Here is a 15,617-nt window from a genome sequence, read left to right as displayed (position 1 = left end):
TCTCATTTTGTTTCCTGGTCGCGAGACCAAGAATCAAACCGAACCGAAATCCAGTCTGGAAGGATATTTACCGATATACATGTACAAAGTTTCAAGGTTCATAGTCCCATGGTCACGAAACGTGCGGTGCTAACGGATAACGACGACGACCACGGTCAAGGGACGTCCCGTGACAGTAAGAGCTCACCAAATAGGCTAAAACTATTCCTAGCCAGAAAGGATTAGTAATATATCATCCTTTTATAACCAGTGGTTTTCAATATACTACCCATCTCGATATGACGTAGAAGTAAAAAAAATACGTGATCCCAGGATCATGGTAATGTATTGACGGGAATGGGACTTCGCGCCGTACATGTACACAGGTGTAGAAGTTTTAAATGTCTTAGGAAGCAGAGTCCGGGGAACAAATCCTAATTGAATCTCCTTATGAGGGAGGAGGCTGGTCCACTGCGTCCGGAGTGCATGTTCTCCTGGCGACTATGCACATTTAGGGAACAGGGTCTGGTTGGTCTTTAAGTGATAAAAGTATGGCTCCCATTCGGTATGAGTGCACCGATGTAATGTGAGATATTGAGACACATTTCGGCCACCTGATGAGCCCTCGGATTAACTGCCCATCAGTCCCATGCATGTTGTTGACAAAAACTCCCCCAAAAGAGAGAAATTTACAAGACTAAGTTATGCAGAGCATTTTTATTGATCAATGCATAATACAGTGTAAAGTTGCATGGATTACAGTAACAATCAACGATGATGGTATTTACAGTGTGCACGTCATATGCTACATCCTACGGTGTCCCCAGGTGGTAACTGAAAATATATGTATATATAGAATAAATCATAAGATACCGCATGTAGAATCACCAGCAATGCTAATGGTTGGACTTATCAAGTAGACACATTAATGACTTTGGAATGAGCGGAATGAACTTATGCTGTTGTTGACCAGTATATATTCCACAGTGGCGCAACTGACATCACTACGGGTTACCAAAAGGGAGTCAAGTCTCCATAAACTTCTAGACCATCGATGAACGTCCTGAATTCGTATGCCACCAAAATGACGTCACTCGCGCAATGCTAACTGCGAACATCGGGTGTGATCTGTTTTCGATTGATTACTATTTTTATATTTCACATCGATGCAATAGCAACCATCAGAGTAGTAAAAAATTACTATAAAATCGTTGTTTACTATTTAATTTTTAGAGTGATATCTGTCACGTCATCACCACACTGGTGTGTGTATACGCACCTTCGTTTTGCTCGAATCTCCAGACAGTGATTAGGGGCAATCTGAAAAAGACGCACTCACTGTGTATTACAGTTTAATGATTTTTTCTGGTTGCGTTCCTGCAGGAAGCCATTTTCGTATGCAAAGACCAATTCTCACGCCCAAGTTTTCCCTTCAAAAGCTATACTTTACGGTCATCCTTCTCAATGTCAACAAAAAGATTTATAAAAAGATTGGGGCCCGGCGGCCCGGTGATACCTCTGAAAAAGCCACATACCTCCTCCCTTGAATCCTAGCTCTCTGCAAAGGCCGCAGTTATGGTTGCACCTTAAATGTGGAATAACAGAATATTAAATACCGGATGGCCCTGAAAAAAGGGCCGCATTTTAAAATTGATTATTAAATTGTTAGTGTAGCAAATAAAGCTCGGAGTCTAGTCTACAGTTAAGTGTCGGATTTGATAGGATCACTGGTATTCATGAAAAAAATACTTACAGACAGAGGTCATGGGCACAAACTGGGAAATGTGTCATGGTGCACATTCCAGAAACCCATGCAGCGAACTGCTCGCTGGAAGGGGTGCAATCCTCCCAGTTCCCGCGATGTCCTTTGCAGTAACCAAGGCGCGGGATTTGTGCACAAGGCAGGAGACACGGTTGATTATCCTTGCACTTGCAGTCCTTATCGCAACGGTAGCGGCTTTCGTCCTCGACGAAGTTGCTGCATATATGAATCAGGGCTGTTTCATTTTGCTTGGGGAATGCATCTGCTGGGTTGACGCCGCTACCCTCCCAGTATTCATCTTTTAATTTGCATAGTGTGCAAGGCAAGTCTTGGTTCCCGTTATTGCCTTGGTTCCCACTATTGCCTTGGTTCCCACTATTGCCTTGGTTTTCGCTACTGCCTTCGTTCCAGCCAGCCTGGTTGACCCAAGGTGGGATCTCCCAGGTCGGGGAATCCTGCAAGGTCAGGCCAACGGCCAAGGAGAGCACAAGGAAGAACGATGCTTTCCACATGATGGCAGATCTGAAATGAGTAACATTTGATTCAATTTCTTCATATTCATGGTTTACTCGGAAAATAAAAATCTCAGTGTTGACATGGGCCAACAAAAAGCAGGAGTGTAGAGTGGATGAATGTTGCGAACTATCGTAGTAGCCTATTCCCAGTTTAGTTATATTCAGATGGATGACCGTGATAACGAATTTTGACCACCGTGACCTTGAAAATAGGTCAATCACAATGTTCTTACACCACCCGGATAATACTCCTTGCGCAGGACTGGAAGTCATATGTTTGAATATCATGTCTGGTCATTGGAGACTGTCTTGGTCTCAAAATAACCAAACACTACTCTCAACGGTCAGTGACTTTTTAATTTCCATGATAGATAGAGAGATTATGACCAGTAAAATCGTAAAATTCAACTGAAAGGTTCCAAGTCACGGAAAGTTATGGGTTACACAAGCCACGAAAGTGCAATTTTCAGAATAACTGTCTTGCCGAAAGGATATGAACTTTATAATTTGTTTAATTTTCAAGTGTCGCAAATGGCAAATGTTGGCTACATGCACTGAAAAGTATGGCAAGCCGTTTGCTTCAAAAAGTCGAAATGATTTTTTTTCTAGTCGAAATGATTTTTTTCAAGTCAAGAAAAAAAATTTGAAATAAATTTTTTTTTCAAGTCGAGATATTTATTTTTCTTCTCATTTAACTTATTGAAGTTAAATCAATTAATAAAAATTTCACTGCGAGAAAAAAATGATTATAAAAATTAAAATAGTGTTTGTAAAATATGATAATGATACATAATAAATACCGAAATAGTGTCGAAAGTAAAAATTTCATATTCGAGTAAAAATTTCATACTCGAGAAAATAATCAGTCGAGCGCTACAAAAATAAAGTCGAACATTATGACGTCATCAGTTTTTGTGTACATTGCGCGCGCCGCCTAATTCAACACCTGGCCAGCCGCGATCAGGCCCGTGTGTCGTGTTATTCTGCAAACCCTCTATCGCGTGCAATACCTGATCGTTAGTGCTGTGCATAGGCACCAAGACCTCCGCAAAATCTTCTGCCAAAACGGAACCGGTGTAATGTTTTTGAGTGTTTCTGTTTTTGAGTGTTTCCCCTCATTGTTTGGGAACGCTCAAAAATAGATTGACAAGTTTTTCTGTGTATCCCCCCTATTGAAAAGTCGTGGTCTCTCTAGCTGCCTATTGTTTGGAAACACTGACACATGGGGAACAACCACAGATGTTACACCGGCACCGAAGTGATCGCATGCACGTATATACAGCGCACTCAGAATTCCTAGAATGTCAGCAAGTAGCCTGGAACAGTTCTCTAGTTTGTTTTGATCTAAAGATTGTCTGGCCCTTTCAGATCGCCGGACCATAGCGGGACACTGACGCAGACACTCGGCAATGTCAACAACATCGCCTCCCGCTATCTTGCATACTGTATAGACTGGTCCCCTGCTATGTATATATGTGGGCATTAGAATGCGAAGTCAGCAAGAGAACGGTTGGGGACGAGTCTACATACTGTACACGAAAAGTGATGACGTCATAATGTTCGACTTATTTTTTCTGTCTCGAATGTGTTTTTTTTTTGTTGAATAGGAAATTTGTCATTTACAATAAATTTTTATCGACTTGAAAAAAATTTTAAAAGAATTAGAAAAATAATCAACTGATAAGTTGTATATAAAAAAATTAATGAAAAAAACTTTTTTTTTACTTAAAAAAAAAATATGTATATATATTTAAAAAGTCGACTTAAAAAAAAACTAACTTGTAGAATTGAAAAAAAATGTGTAAACTTGAAAATACTAATCTCAACTTTTTGAAGAAATTTCTTGACTTGAAATATTTTTTCTTGACTTGAAAAAAAAATCTCGACTTGAAAAAAATCATCTCGACTTTTTGAAGCAAACGGCTTGCCATAGAAAAGGCTACTGGACATACACCTGAAATGCCGATCTATCGGCATTAGAGGTCGCCGTATCCCGCCGCGGCATGCAGAGACTTCAGGATTGTCGCACACGGCTGATAAATCGGCATGGACGCAATTGATGATGGCAAGTCTTACCTGATAAATCGTTTTACGTAACCTCTCCTCAATTGCTCCAAGATTGATTCTCACTGCCCTTTTATAGAAAGAAGAGAATTGAATAAATCGTATATGAAGTTTATCTCGATATATATGGACATCCGCTAGCAGATGATCCATGTGATCAGTTATCAAGAGAAACCATCAAATTTTAGCCACAGTTCATTATGAAGCTTTTCTTAATCTAAACTGATCTGCCGCTGGCTGGCGCCAGGGCCTATAGCCAAAGTAATAAAAGATTATCCATGGCTAGGATATCATATAGATAAGCAGCGCGAGGACGCTTTATAATTCATGTTGTCTTTCACTAAGAAATTACGCTATTAAAACCAGTCACTTTAGTGTCAGGTACTCGGCTTTCATTTTTCATCCAGATTTCTACTTTGTATATTTGAATAGCTGTATACATTTCTGTAATAGCCCATATTGGGTTCAATATGAATTTTAATCAAAATTGGATTAAATTGTGATGCCATCATGATTACACACGGTACACGTATATATATATACCCCGGCAAAAACCCTGGCGTTTAAAACAACCAACTTATCTTGAACAAACTTGGCCCTGAGATAGGCTAACAGCTAGATGCCTCGAAGACCTACAAAGACAAAGGCTTGATTGATAAAAACACGGACCCAAATGACACGGGAATTGGCTTCCAGCAGTTGTTTTCAAGGACCTTAGAGTAACCAAACTGAATGTACCAATATAAGCACGATAGGATCATAGATTCTGCGATAAATTGCACAAATTGCGGTCCGGCAGTTGAAGGTCTCTTCTATCAGTGATTTAGCCATTGATTGCCTACCAGATAATCGCAATATTGTTCCTTTTTCGTGGTTGAAGGCAATTTCATTGTCTGCACGTGCCATAAGAAAATCTGCAAGGAGTTTTATCATTTTGTAACGACAGCACTGGTAGTAATCTCGATGTGACGTCAGTGTTTTAGCAAATGTAGAAGGAATTCATGTCACCAAGGGGAACTGTCCCACGGCGGGTAGAGAACAGGCTTGCTATAGAAATCAAACTACGTGTACATGTAATTGCTAATTTTCATCTCAAACGCATGTCCAATCACTGCAAGGTTAATTATGTACCAGTGGGACGCACCTATACACTGAACATGAACGAATAGCAATCTTTAAAATGAATGTTATCCTAATTGATATTTCGCACTGACTGCTGATAAACCCCACTTTTGTCGAATCGATGTACTAAGTCGGACCGGAATCAAGACTCAGCAGGTAGTCAAGGTCGTCCGGGCAACCTCGACCCCCGATCCGCTCCACTAACGCAATGATATGATTATGAAATGAGTCCTGCTTTGTTTCGCTTTCATTGATTCTGCAGTTGCCTGAATGGCATATCACATCTATCTCACTCATGCGTATCCGGCGTCCTCGACAACACATATACCTATGACACTTGACCTATTTTTATATAAAATCAGTGGCTCGATTCTTTCATTTATATGATTTGTATAGCCGTGCGTGATCTCTCACTTAATCGCCAATCAACAGTGACCCCCGAGTAACCCGTTTGGAGAAGACCCAGCAATTAAAGACTGAAGTAGACAAAATAAGGTAAGTCTGACTTATCACGGGGCAGTCCATTGCACATCCTGACATAATCAGTGGTTTTAAATATACTCCGCCTCTCGATATTTCAAACGATGTAGGAGTATCAAAAACCTGTGTCTCAGGATGTCCATTGCATCATCCTTATTGGATCTCCGGGCGACAGAACGAGGCCGGTCAAATGCGTCCGGAGTGTCTGGGAGGGGGATCTAGGTTCACTGACCAGTCTTCCTTACCAAGTCCATCACTGCCTTGGAGCAGCCATGACTTATCACCAGCTTTATGCTTCGAATTTTAATTAAAAAAGCGAAGATTCATGTCATGAACGACATTCGTTATAAAATAACGATGGCGTCAGTTCGTCATGACTGCGCCAAAGTTTCACAGGAGAGTTTACCAGTAATTACCAACACCGTATGGTTACTACGGAGGGTGCAGTTCTCGTATGATAGCCAGTTCACTGCGTCGGAGGGGAAGAAGACCAAGCAGGCCATAGATATCCTCTTGGCAACATGTCCTTGACCCTGAGTGGTTTCAATTTGCGACATCAATATATCGGCCCACTCATCCTTTAATTTTTGAAAATTGAATAAAGATCTTTTTCAGAACCACAAGATGGCTTTTGACCCTTTAAGTTCCTACACACTTCCCGGCGAGCACCAGGTTGAGGGGTTGTTGTTAAACATAATGACGTCTGAGAGATTCTTGAGAAAGATTCAGCAACTCAAGTTTGAGGCGACAGACGTCATTGTCGCTTCTTATCCTAAGACAGGTGCGTTTCATTTCCATAACTCTAAGGCCGAGTGAAAATATCGTTGCAAAAATCGATGATAAGTTGTCAGTACAGATACCTAGGATACTATTCATTATGATCTTGCAAGCCGAACAAAAGAAATGTTCATCGAAACTGCAACAACTCACTTCAACAATCCTCTCAAGACTATCAATTTTCCATTTCTTTCAGGGGTGACTCTCTTACAGGAAATGGTTTATCTAGTACGTAATAATGGTGAAGATAATGACCAAATTAATTTCTCCAAAGTGCCTTTCATCGAGATTAACGTAACAGACGACATTGACCTTTTGGATAAAACGTTCCATTCTCTCCCTCACCCGAGGACCATCAAGACGCATTTTCCGTTGAATGTGATGAAGGACGCAATTCTTGAGCAGAAGGTACGCTGCGTTTACATCATGAGGAACCCCAAAGATGCCATAGTCTCGTATTACCATTTCTACAGGATGAACGTGGCATTCGGCAATTTCCCGGGAACTTGGGACGAGTTCTTTGAGATGGTGATGGTGGATCATCTCCTTTACGGCAGTATCTTTGACCATTATCTCAGCTGGTGGCGCCAGCGTGACCAACCGAATCTCCATTTTGTGAGATACGAGGATCTCCTCAGTCAGCCGAAGGAAGAAATAGCAAGAATAGCAAAATTCTGTGACGAGAGGCTCTCCGATGACGTCACTGATAAGATCATTCAAGCGACTCGTTTTGATACCATGAAAAATAACCCGAGAACAAACGGCTCGACCGTTCCAGGTTTCCGTCAGGAGATCAGCCCGTTCATCCGGAAAGGCATCAGCGGAGACTGGAAGAACCATTTCTCTGCCGACCAGAGTACGAGGTTTGATGCACTGATGGCCGAGAAACTGTCTGGTGAGACAGATCTTGTCAAATACCTGGCCATGGGAGAGTAGGAAGATATAACAACACTCCACGATAAGAGCGTACATGTAATAAATATAACCATGGAACAGTTGAGACGAATTTCACCACGTCCTTGTATGCCCATTCTTTTCAAACTGAGACGGGTGTAACAGTTGGAAAAGTCCCCTACCTTTCACAATCTATGGCTGGTGTAACGGAGGAAGAGTCCCATGTCTATCATTACGTAAAGGCGGGTGTAGCAAGAGAAATTATCTCCGGTCTTTCACAACTTTTGGCTGGTGTAGCAGGAAAAATAGCCCCTTTCTTCTATTACCCGAGGTGGATGTGACAGGAGGAATAGCCTCCTGTCTTTCACATCCTGAGGCGGGGGTAGCAGGACGAAAGGTCGCCTGTCTTACAAAAACTTTAGACTGGTGTAGCAGTAGGGATAGTCTCATACCTGTGCAAAGATCTTTTCATCAGATGCCACATTTACCAAGCTAGAATATCATGATTCCGTTCTTCAATTCAGGCAAATAATCATGATAATAATCGTCAACTTGACGCTGTGTCAAGAATGTGCGATGCGCAAGACCCAGTCGGAGAAGACATGGCGTGGTGACTCCGGCACCGCGCCAGCTCGCCATCTGTCGTGGGTCAGTGGAACCAGACTAGGCGGCAAAACGGAGGGATAGCGATTAATACGGGATTCCAAAAGCGGAATCAATCATTGAAATTGCCCGACACCGATGCCGTTTTGAAAATTATAGTCCTTTTCGGAGATTCCGCCAAAATAATTTTGGATTCGGCATGGGGCTCCAGATTCCGCTTTTGCACACCTCTGAGTCTCCTGTCTTTCACAACGTGTGTCTGGTCCAGGGGAGGAATAGTCTCCTGTCTTTCACAACCTATGGCTAGTGTGGCAGTAGGGATAGTACCCTGTCTTTCACAAACTATGAGCAGTGTAACAATAGGGATAGTAACATGTCTGTTATAACCTTGGGGGTTTTCATAACCGAGACGGGTGAAGCAGGGGGATAAGTCCCTGTGAATGGTGTAGCAAGAGGAATTGTCCCCTGTATTTCACAACCAGTGGGAAGTTTGTTAGGAAGAATAGCCCCCTGTCTTTCGCAGCTTTTGGTTGGTACGGGTCCCTGTCTTTCAAAACTGAGGTGGGCCCCCTGAAAAGTCCCCTGTTTTTCATGACCCAAAGGCGGGTGTAGTAGTAGGAGCAGCAGCATCAGTAGTTTCCTGTCTTAACAACTTTTGGCAGGTGTAACAGCAGGGATAGTCCCCTGTCTTTCACACACTGCGACTGGTGTAGAAAGAAAAATCGTCCCTATCTTTCATGACAGAAGGCGATTGTAGCCAGATTAGTGTCTTGTCTTTCACAACTTTTGGCTGGCTTAGCCGTAGAACATCCACTGTCTTTCACTCGCAATAATGTGGCTGGTGTAGCAGGAAGAATAGTCACAACGTTTGGTAGGTGAAACAATAGATACATGGCCCTCTGTCTTTCACAACTGAGGTGGTTGCTTGTCTTTCACAACCTTTGGCTGGTGAAGCGGAGATTAGTCTCCTGTCTTTCCACCTGCTGTCTTTCATGACCTAAGGCGGATGTAACAGGAGGCATAGTCTCCTGCCTTTCACAACTTTTGGCAGGTGTGACAATTGGGATTATAGTCCCCTGTATCTCCCAACTGAGGCGGGTCCCTTGGTCTCCTGCCTTTCATGACCCAAGGCGGGTGTAGCAGGAAGAATAGTCACAACTTTTGGTTTGGTAGGTGAAAATGGTCCCCTATTTTTCAAAACTGAGGCGGGTGTGACCCTGAATATTGCCCCGTCTTTCATGATGCAAGGTGGGTGAAGATGGAGGACTAGTCTCATGTCTGTCACAACTTTTGGATGGTGTAGCAGTAGGCACAGTCCCCTGCCTTTCACAACTGAGCACGTGTAGAAGGATGAAAGTCCGTCTTTCACAAATCTGTGGCTGGTGCAGCAGGAGAAATAGTCTCCTGCCTTTCACAACTTTTGGCAGGTGTAACAATAGGGATAGCCCCCTATCTCCTAACTGAGGCAGGCCCCCTCGTCTCCTGTCTTGTATGAGGCCAAAACACAAACACATTCGTCAACCCCTGGACCCCTCCTCCCTCTGAAAAACGAACAAGACTATTTGTCCTTTGTCAATAAACGCCTTCTGATAAGATTTTATTAGATGATGCATAAACATTTTGACAAAGTGAACCAATACACATCCTTCCTGATCACACTCTAATGGCAACCTTGCAACTGTCACAAGATTAAGATACATTTTTTGAATTCTTTGTACCATGGAGCCCAGATTATAATACTTCAAGACGTAAACCAAACTTATTAGTCGGGGAATATATACAGTACATTTGTATTCTATAAGCTTAATATTTGTTTATTTGTTTCCTTCTTGACCCATGAAGCAGCTCTGCTAGACTGCTCATCAAAGCCTAGGCTCAGGAAGACTCAGACTCCCGTTATTTCAATGAGACTAAAACCCTCAATGTAGAGTTGACCATATCATCCAACACACAGGTTTGTCTATGCAAGCCAAAGGTGACACAGACACAAATGTATCTTCAAGTCGAGTTAATCTAAGTTTCAAAGCAGAAGGCCAGTCTATGCCAGAACTCAATCACAACCCTAATAGTGTCCTTGTGTAATCATGTGCTTGACAGGGAAGTTCCAGCACCAGAACATGGTTTTTAATGATAATGAATGCCAATTTTGATGAGTGATAGTCCAAATCAGCTGTCACCTTTCCCAGTATTACCACCAGTCTTTGAGCTACTCGCATCACTATTATCTTTATCAATGTTCTCAGTGTTCCTTGCAACACCTGTGCTATTCCCCTCCCCCGTATCTGCAGCAATCTCATCCGATGCATCACTATCACTATCAACAGATTCCCATTCATCATCATCGTCATCATTAACGTCGTGATAAACTTCTAACTCCTCCAAGTCTCCATCTGCAGGGATGGGGCCTGTTTCATTCCCTGGCTCTGAAAGAAGAAAGAACACAAAAACTACAAAATTGAGGCTGGCCACATCATCAAAGAGATACCCGTGACATCACAGGCGAGGCAAAAACAAGTCTTCTTGCTTTGAGCACTGAGCAAAATTTAAGCATTTCTATCCACAGAAGGATATGATAAAAAAAGATTCACCACTTTTCTCAAACAGGGTCGGGTACTTCTGCCCTGGTACTGGCCCATTAGGTTTTTCTTACAAGACAGGGCTTCTCAAACGGTAGGTAAAGCTTGATACTCATGGCTGCTACTTTGTTAAGTTGTTATATTAAGCTGTTATGCTAAGAACCTATCGCAGATTTTTGTTGAAATACCCTTTGTAAAAAAAGAATGTGACCAATGGACTCCACTCACTTTTAATAACAGGCACAACTACCCATTAGTTCACCATTTAAACGTCCATGAGGGTTATGAATTTCTTTTAACAGATCCCACTCACCATTTGGGCCATTGGGGTCCGCTGTTCTGCATGTGTTATATGATCCACATTCTTTGCACTTCATTCCTATCACGTGAAACAGCACACGACTTTCCTGGAAAAGTTCAAGTGAGAATATCTCATCCAGTTATTCATTCAAGGTAACCTCCCCTCTCTCAGGATGAAGTCTGCAAAGCACGTAAGTGTCAAAAGGTTCTGATATCACAAGCATAGTGCGAAATCAATGTTCTTAAACATTTCATCTACACACTAGATGACATCATCAGGAAAAGACTGAAGTGATAAGACATCATGACTTGATGTGTCTTCAGTGGTGTGACATTGCACTATGTCAATGGTGGTCAATGGTCAATAGTGGATTCCATGAACCAGTGCTATTATTCACATGCAGAGGATAAGCGGAACCAATGAGGACACATAAAGGAGTAGCAATACGTGAACTGAATCAGTTCAATGAGTCCTCGGACATTTTAGATGCTCTATTCACTACATCATGAAACCCCTCAATGACCCCAAGGGTCAACATACTTGGTGGCAATCCCTACACAAGACCTGAACGTTGAAGTTCTGATACTCCTCCGGCATTGGTGTACTCTGAACCTCTTCATCGAGCGACTTCCAGATCTCTTCCATATCGACCATTGACTGGGAGCAGATTGGACAGGCATAGTTCCACGTCTTTAACATTTCCGTCATGCATGAGCTGAAAGAGTTAAACAGAAGGAGTCAATGAGGATAGCTTTTGAAATTGTGCACAGAAACAAATTGGGAAGGTGGAAAAATACTGTGATTGGTCTAAACACAACTCTGGAGCTCTTTTTGGTAGAATTACCTAGGACAGCCAACTTCCTCCCCTGATTTGGGCGAGCATCGGATATGGCGGCCGAAATATAACCATTGATGTTGGTTTGCAGATCCTCTTGGTAACTTAGGTTCTCTGTGGCCAGATTAAGTTACACAAAATGACCCACAGGTGGTATCTCACTGTTCATGAACATCAGCGCTATTCACTTGGATTCTAACTAACCCTGACTCCAATTCACAATCACAAAAACTTAACATGGCCTAGTTTGAAAATGGTTCTCTGCTGTTCAATTGCTGAGCACAACTCATTTACTGTAAATTTCACACACCTGTGTATAAGATGGCCACATTTCAGTACCGTCTGCCTGTCTCTGGACGTATGGAGCAGCTCGAGGCAAACAGGGCAGTTACTGTGAGAGGAGTTCTCAACACACTGAAACAACAATGGGTAAATGCTAGATTATTCAAATGATAAAGACATAAACGCTAAAACAAGTAATTGGAACCCCTCTTTAAAGTGGACACCTTTATTAGCAGAAAACCCACTCTATCTGGGAAAGTTATCTGGGTCCTAAATAATTCTTTACTATACTAAAGCGATACTCTGATTTGGCACAATTACTTTCATGCTGGAACTTCAACAATTGAGGGCTAATGTCTCAGGGTTTTGTGTGCAGGGCCGGAGAATTGAACATCAATCTCTGATTTCCCCTGGATGCAAGGAAGATACATTACCTTGTGGGAGCCCTTCAGGGTGATTCCCAGGCAGAGATTACACTTTGTACAGTGGAAGAAGTTTTCCCGCCCACCAACTCTGTCAAGACAAAGACATATCAATTATCTAGTATAGATGATAATACTCACATCATTAATGGTGTGAAGCTGTTCAAGTGACTGCCTGGCCAAATCTGGAACCAGGTTTTTCATTAAAATTCAGCAAAGAAGAAAATATCCTGGACGAATCAACCCTTGCTTTTGGAATACGTTTTTTATGACTCGCCCTGTAGAGAAGTTCTTCCGGGAGAAACCCACCTGCATATTCCACAGTCGTCACAGTGATACTGCTGTCGATCTGTGTCGTCAAACAAACGGCACACCAGACAGCTGTAGAAACCAAATTTGACGCTGCATTTCTCACAGACCTCCGCCACCTGGTAGAACAAAAAGGAACATCAATAGAAAAACAGATTTGGAATGAACCTTTCCTTCCACTGACCAACTCATCAAGTCGACTGCTGGTTTTCCTCGAGACTGTTTTGAAGTTCGAAGGAGTTTCAGAGCAAGGAACAAACCTGCTTTAAATCAGCTTCAATACATGTCAAAAATAATCAACACATAATCCACTTTAAAAGTGCAATATCATAATCGGGGTGTTTTAAATTACATGTATGCCCCCCAACACGTGGGCAAGGAGTTAAAATTGATGTTGACTGATAAAGACAAATAGATAAACAAAAGATGTCTCTTGTGATTTTACTTACAGCCTGCAAAGTTTCACAACCAAGGCACTTGATCTGCTTCACAGCCTTGCGATCAATTTCATGAATTTCCTTGTCATCATGACAGATACGACATGCGTACACCTTATTGCAACAGGGTGCCTGTAAAGAGAAAAACATACCGGTAGTAGTACTATAGATCGTGGCACTTTTACGAAGACATTGTGTCACGTCACGTTACAGTAATGTAAAACCGTCAGAGCTGCAATGCATCGGGACGTGACGACGGCCAACACTATGTAAACGTTATTCCCAATCAAGTGCATGAATCTATAGTAGCAGCGTTTTTTCCGGGTTCTTTATATGTACATTTCCACTTGGTTTCATCTACGTGGTATTGCTGATATCCGTGCAGCGACATATATATATGGCGTAAATCCGATTGTCTTAGCCAATATACGTCGATGGTTCATTCGACTAGGCACAGGCCCTTGAGTACATGTATTTATAATAGGGGTAGAAGGCGTAAAATAGGGGTATAAGCCCAGGAACTAGGCTATGTACTCAAGGGCCTGTGGACTAGGTCCCTTCCCAATCAGCCAATGTGAATATACTACCTGCCAGTGTATAAATGTACAGCAGATATAGGGAAAATTACAAAAGTAACTTTTCCACTTTAAATGCATGAAACCTAGTTTATTTCTTTACGCAACCTGAAGCAGTTTGTTCAAGAACATCCTAAACAAACAAGATCAAGGATGAACGATCCCTCCTTACCAAGAGAGCACATTTTCTTTTGTAATGAGTGCAGCCCAAATCATCCAAGGAGGCTGCCATCTTGGATTGGTGTAACGTGGAAAATAGTCCTCAATAAAAAATACGCATGTGCAATATATATGGGCAAAATGGGCCATTGTTTGTATGCAAATTTCGTCTGGAAGCACCCACCTGCGAATGGGCGAAGATGTACGTATTTGATGCAATGCAGACATGATAATTTCGTCGGGAACTTAGCCATCGGCAATCAAATGGGCGCTCCCTGATCTGATATCAATTTTCAAGCAGATCTTGATTGCGTATGGGCGAAAAAATATGATGTGGAACTTAACCGTGCCCATGTCAGCCCTGCAATGGTAGAAGGCAGTAACTCCACTTTTCATAGTTTTGAGAAAAACAACAATTTGTGATCAACCTTATGCCTCAAACATGAGGAATAACTTATCAAAATACTTACAATTTGATATTTGTCTTTTCATCTTCCAAATATCAAAAGTACTGTGATTTAGGTCAAAAGGTCAAAGTTCAAGGTCAAAGTGGAGTTACTGCCTTCTTCCATTGTAAACCACCGCCACTATTTTTGGTTGTACAATCATCAAAGGCAGTAACTCCAATGCGTTTTTGACTGTAACAGGGAAGTGGGAGAACAGTGGCTGTCAAGGATCAAGGGCACCCATGCAGTCAATGAATTATCAGGGGCGGGGTACTGGGGTGGGGTGTGGGGGTCAGTGCACAGCTTTCCAGGCAATGGATTTGAACTTCTTTTTTGGTAGAAGGCAGTAACTCCACAGGGGTTTAAAAAAAACAATGGTAGAAGGCAGTAACTCCACATTGGACATGGAGTTACTGCCTTTTACCATTGCAATTGGAGTTACTGCCTTTTACCATTGTATTAGTGTCTGGAGGTCGGAGTTACTTCTCACCCCCATGCTGAAATCTCAGAAAATATTGCTTCTACAGGGATAACAACCATTTCAGAAGATAAAGCACTAGCAGTAGTTCCAGAAATGCCCAAAAGGTGGATTTGACCAAAATATGGAGTTACTGCCTTCTACCATTGCAGGGCTGATGTGTGCGACAATTTGGCGCATAACTGCTTTTGCGGTAAAACTTCAGGAAATCAGATGGTAATGTCTCAGGAGTTTGTGTGCACTACGGCAGGAGAAGCGAATATTCACCCCAGAAGAAGAGAAACACAAGGCTTTTCGCCATCACATTATTCATTAACGTTTTCTCTTCAAGGGACTTCACAGAAAAAGCTTTAAAATGTATTATGAATATAATTTTGGCCAAATTAACTGACCGAATACTTTATTACACATAGAAAAGAGGTTTACGGTACAAAGCATATCATGGCTAACGCTACGCGCAGACGACAGACGAAATGGCGACGAAAACATAGTTTTTCTTCGTTTTGTCTGTCGATGTTCGCGTAAGTCCAAATGCGGATACAAATTTACATACATGTGCATGTAGTTCTTTATTGTAAATGACTACTCACTACTGACCTGG

At 42.1% G+C, this 15,617-nt stretch overlaps 3 protein-coding genes across 3 annotated transcripts; 1 reads left to right on the top strand and 2 right to left on the bottom strand.

Annotated features, from left to right (window-relative positions):
• Positions 1–681: 681 nt before the first annotated feature.
• LOC135487248 (uncharacterized) lies at positions 682–4,428 on the bottom strand. The gene is made up of 5 exons (XM_064770770.1): positions 4,333–4,428; positions 1,733–2,263; positions 1,515–1,564; positions 1,259–1,299; positions 682–813 (listed from the first exon to the last, which is right to left on the bottom strand). The coding sequence occupies exons 2-4, from the start codon at positions 2,251–2,253 to the stop codon at positions 1,289–1,291; spliced, it is 582 nt and encodes a 193-aa protein (XP_064626840.1). The 5' UTR covers positions 2,254–2,263; positions 4,333–4,428; the 3' UTR covers positions 682–813; positions 1,259–1,288.
• A 1,415-nt stretch (positions 4,429–5,843) lies between these two features.
• On the top strand, positions 5,844–7,635 carry LOC135486995 (sulfotransferase 1C4-like). The gene is made up of 3 exons (XM_064770242.1): positions 5,844–5,937; positions 6,538–6,703; positions 6,896–7,635. The coding sequence occupies exons 2-3, from the start codon at positions 6,547–6,549 to the stop codon at positions 7,633–7,635; spliced, it is 897 nt and encodes a 298-aa protein (XP_064626312.1). The 5' UTR covers positions 5,844–5,937; positions 6,538–6,546.
• Positions 7,636–7,651: 16 nt separating this feature from the next.
• Positions 7,652–14,202, bottom strand: LOC135486994 (RING finger and CHY zinc finger domain-containing protein 1-like). The gene is made up of 8 exons (XM_064770241.1): positions 14,106–14,202; positions 13,371–13,490; positions 12,922–13,040; positions 12,625–12,703; positions 12,219–12,322; positions 11,614–11,788; positions 11,086–11,179; positions 7,652–10,619 (listed from the first exon to the last, which is right to left on the bottom strand). Exons 1-8 carry the CDS (start codon positions 14,163–14,165, stop codon positions 10,363–10,365), a joined length of 1,008 nt encoding a protein of 335 aa, XP_064626311.1. The 5' UTR covers positions 14,166–14,202; the 3' UTR covers positions 7,652–10,362.
• Between the last annotated feature and the right edge of the window lie 1,415 nt (positions 14,203–15,617).

The sequence above is a fragment of the Lineus longissimus genome, chromosome 4, assembly GCF_910592395.1.
Source record: "Lineus longissimus chromosome 4, tnLinLong1.2, whole genome shotgun sequence".
Lineage (NCBI taxonomy): Eukaryota > Metazoa > Nemertea > Pilidiophora > Heteronemertea > Lineidae > Lineus > Lineus longissimus.
Note: the sequence above shows the minus strand (reverse complement) of the source record. Positions and strands in the feature narration are given on the sequence as shown.

Bases quoted from the DNA above. Each gene is read 5' to 3' on its own strand.
- LOC135486994 (XM_064770241.1), bottom strand. From the start codon at position 14,165: ATGGCAGCCTCCTTGGATGATTTGGGCTGCACTCATTACAAAAGAAAA. The intron at 13,491-14,105 runs GTAAGGAGGGAT...TTCTCTTTACAG, and splicing joins AAAGAAAATGTGCTCTCTTG to GCACCCTGTTGCAATAAGGT. The intron at 11,180-11,613 runs GTATGTTGACCC...GAACTTTTCCAG, and splicing joins TGTGTAGGGATTGCCACCAA to GAAAGTCGTGTGCTGTTTCA.
- LOC135487248 (XM_064770770.1), bottom strand. From the start codon at position 2,253: ATGTGGAAAGCATCGTTCTTCCTTGTGCTCTCCTTGGCCGTTGGCCTG. The intron at 1,565-1,732 runs GTAAGTATTTTT...TCCACATTTAAG, and splicing joins TGTGCCCATGACCTCTGTCT to GTGCAACCATAACTGCGGCC.
- LOC135486995 (XM_064770242.1), top strand. From the start codon at position 6,547: ATGGCTTTTGACCCTTTAAGTTCCTACACACTTCCCGGCGAGCACCAG. The intron at 6,704-6,895 runs GTGCGTTTCATT...CATTTCTTTCAG, and splicing joins CGCTTCTTATCCTAAGACAG to GGGTGACTCTCTTACAGGAA.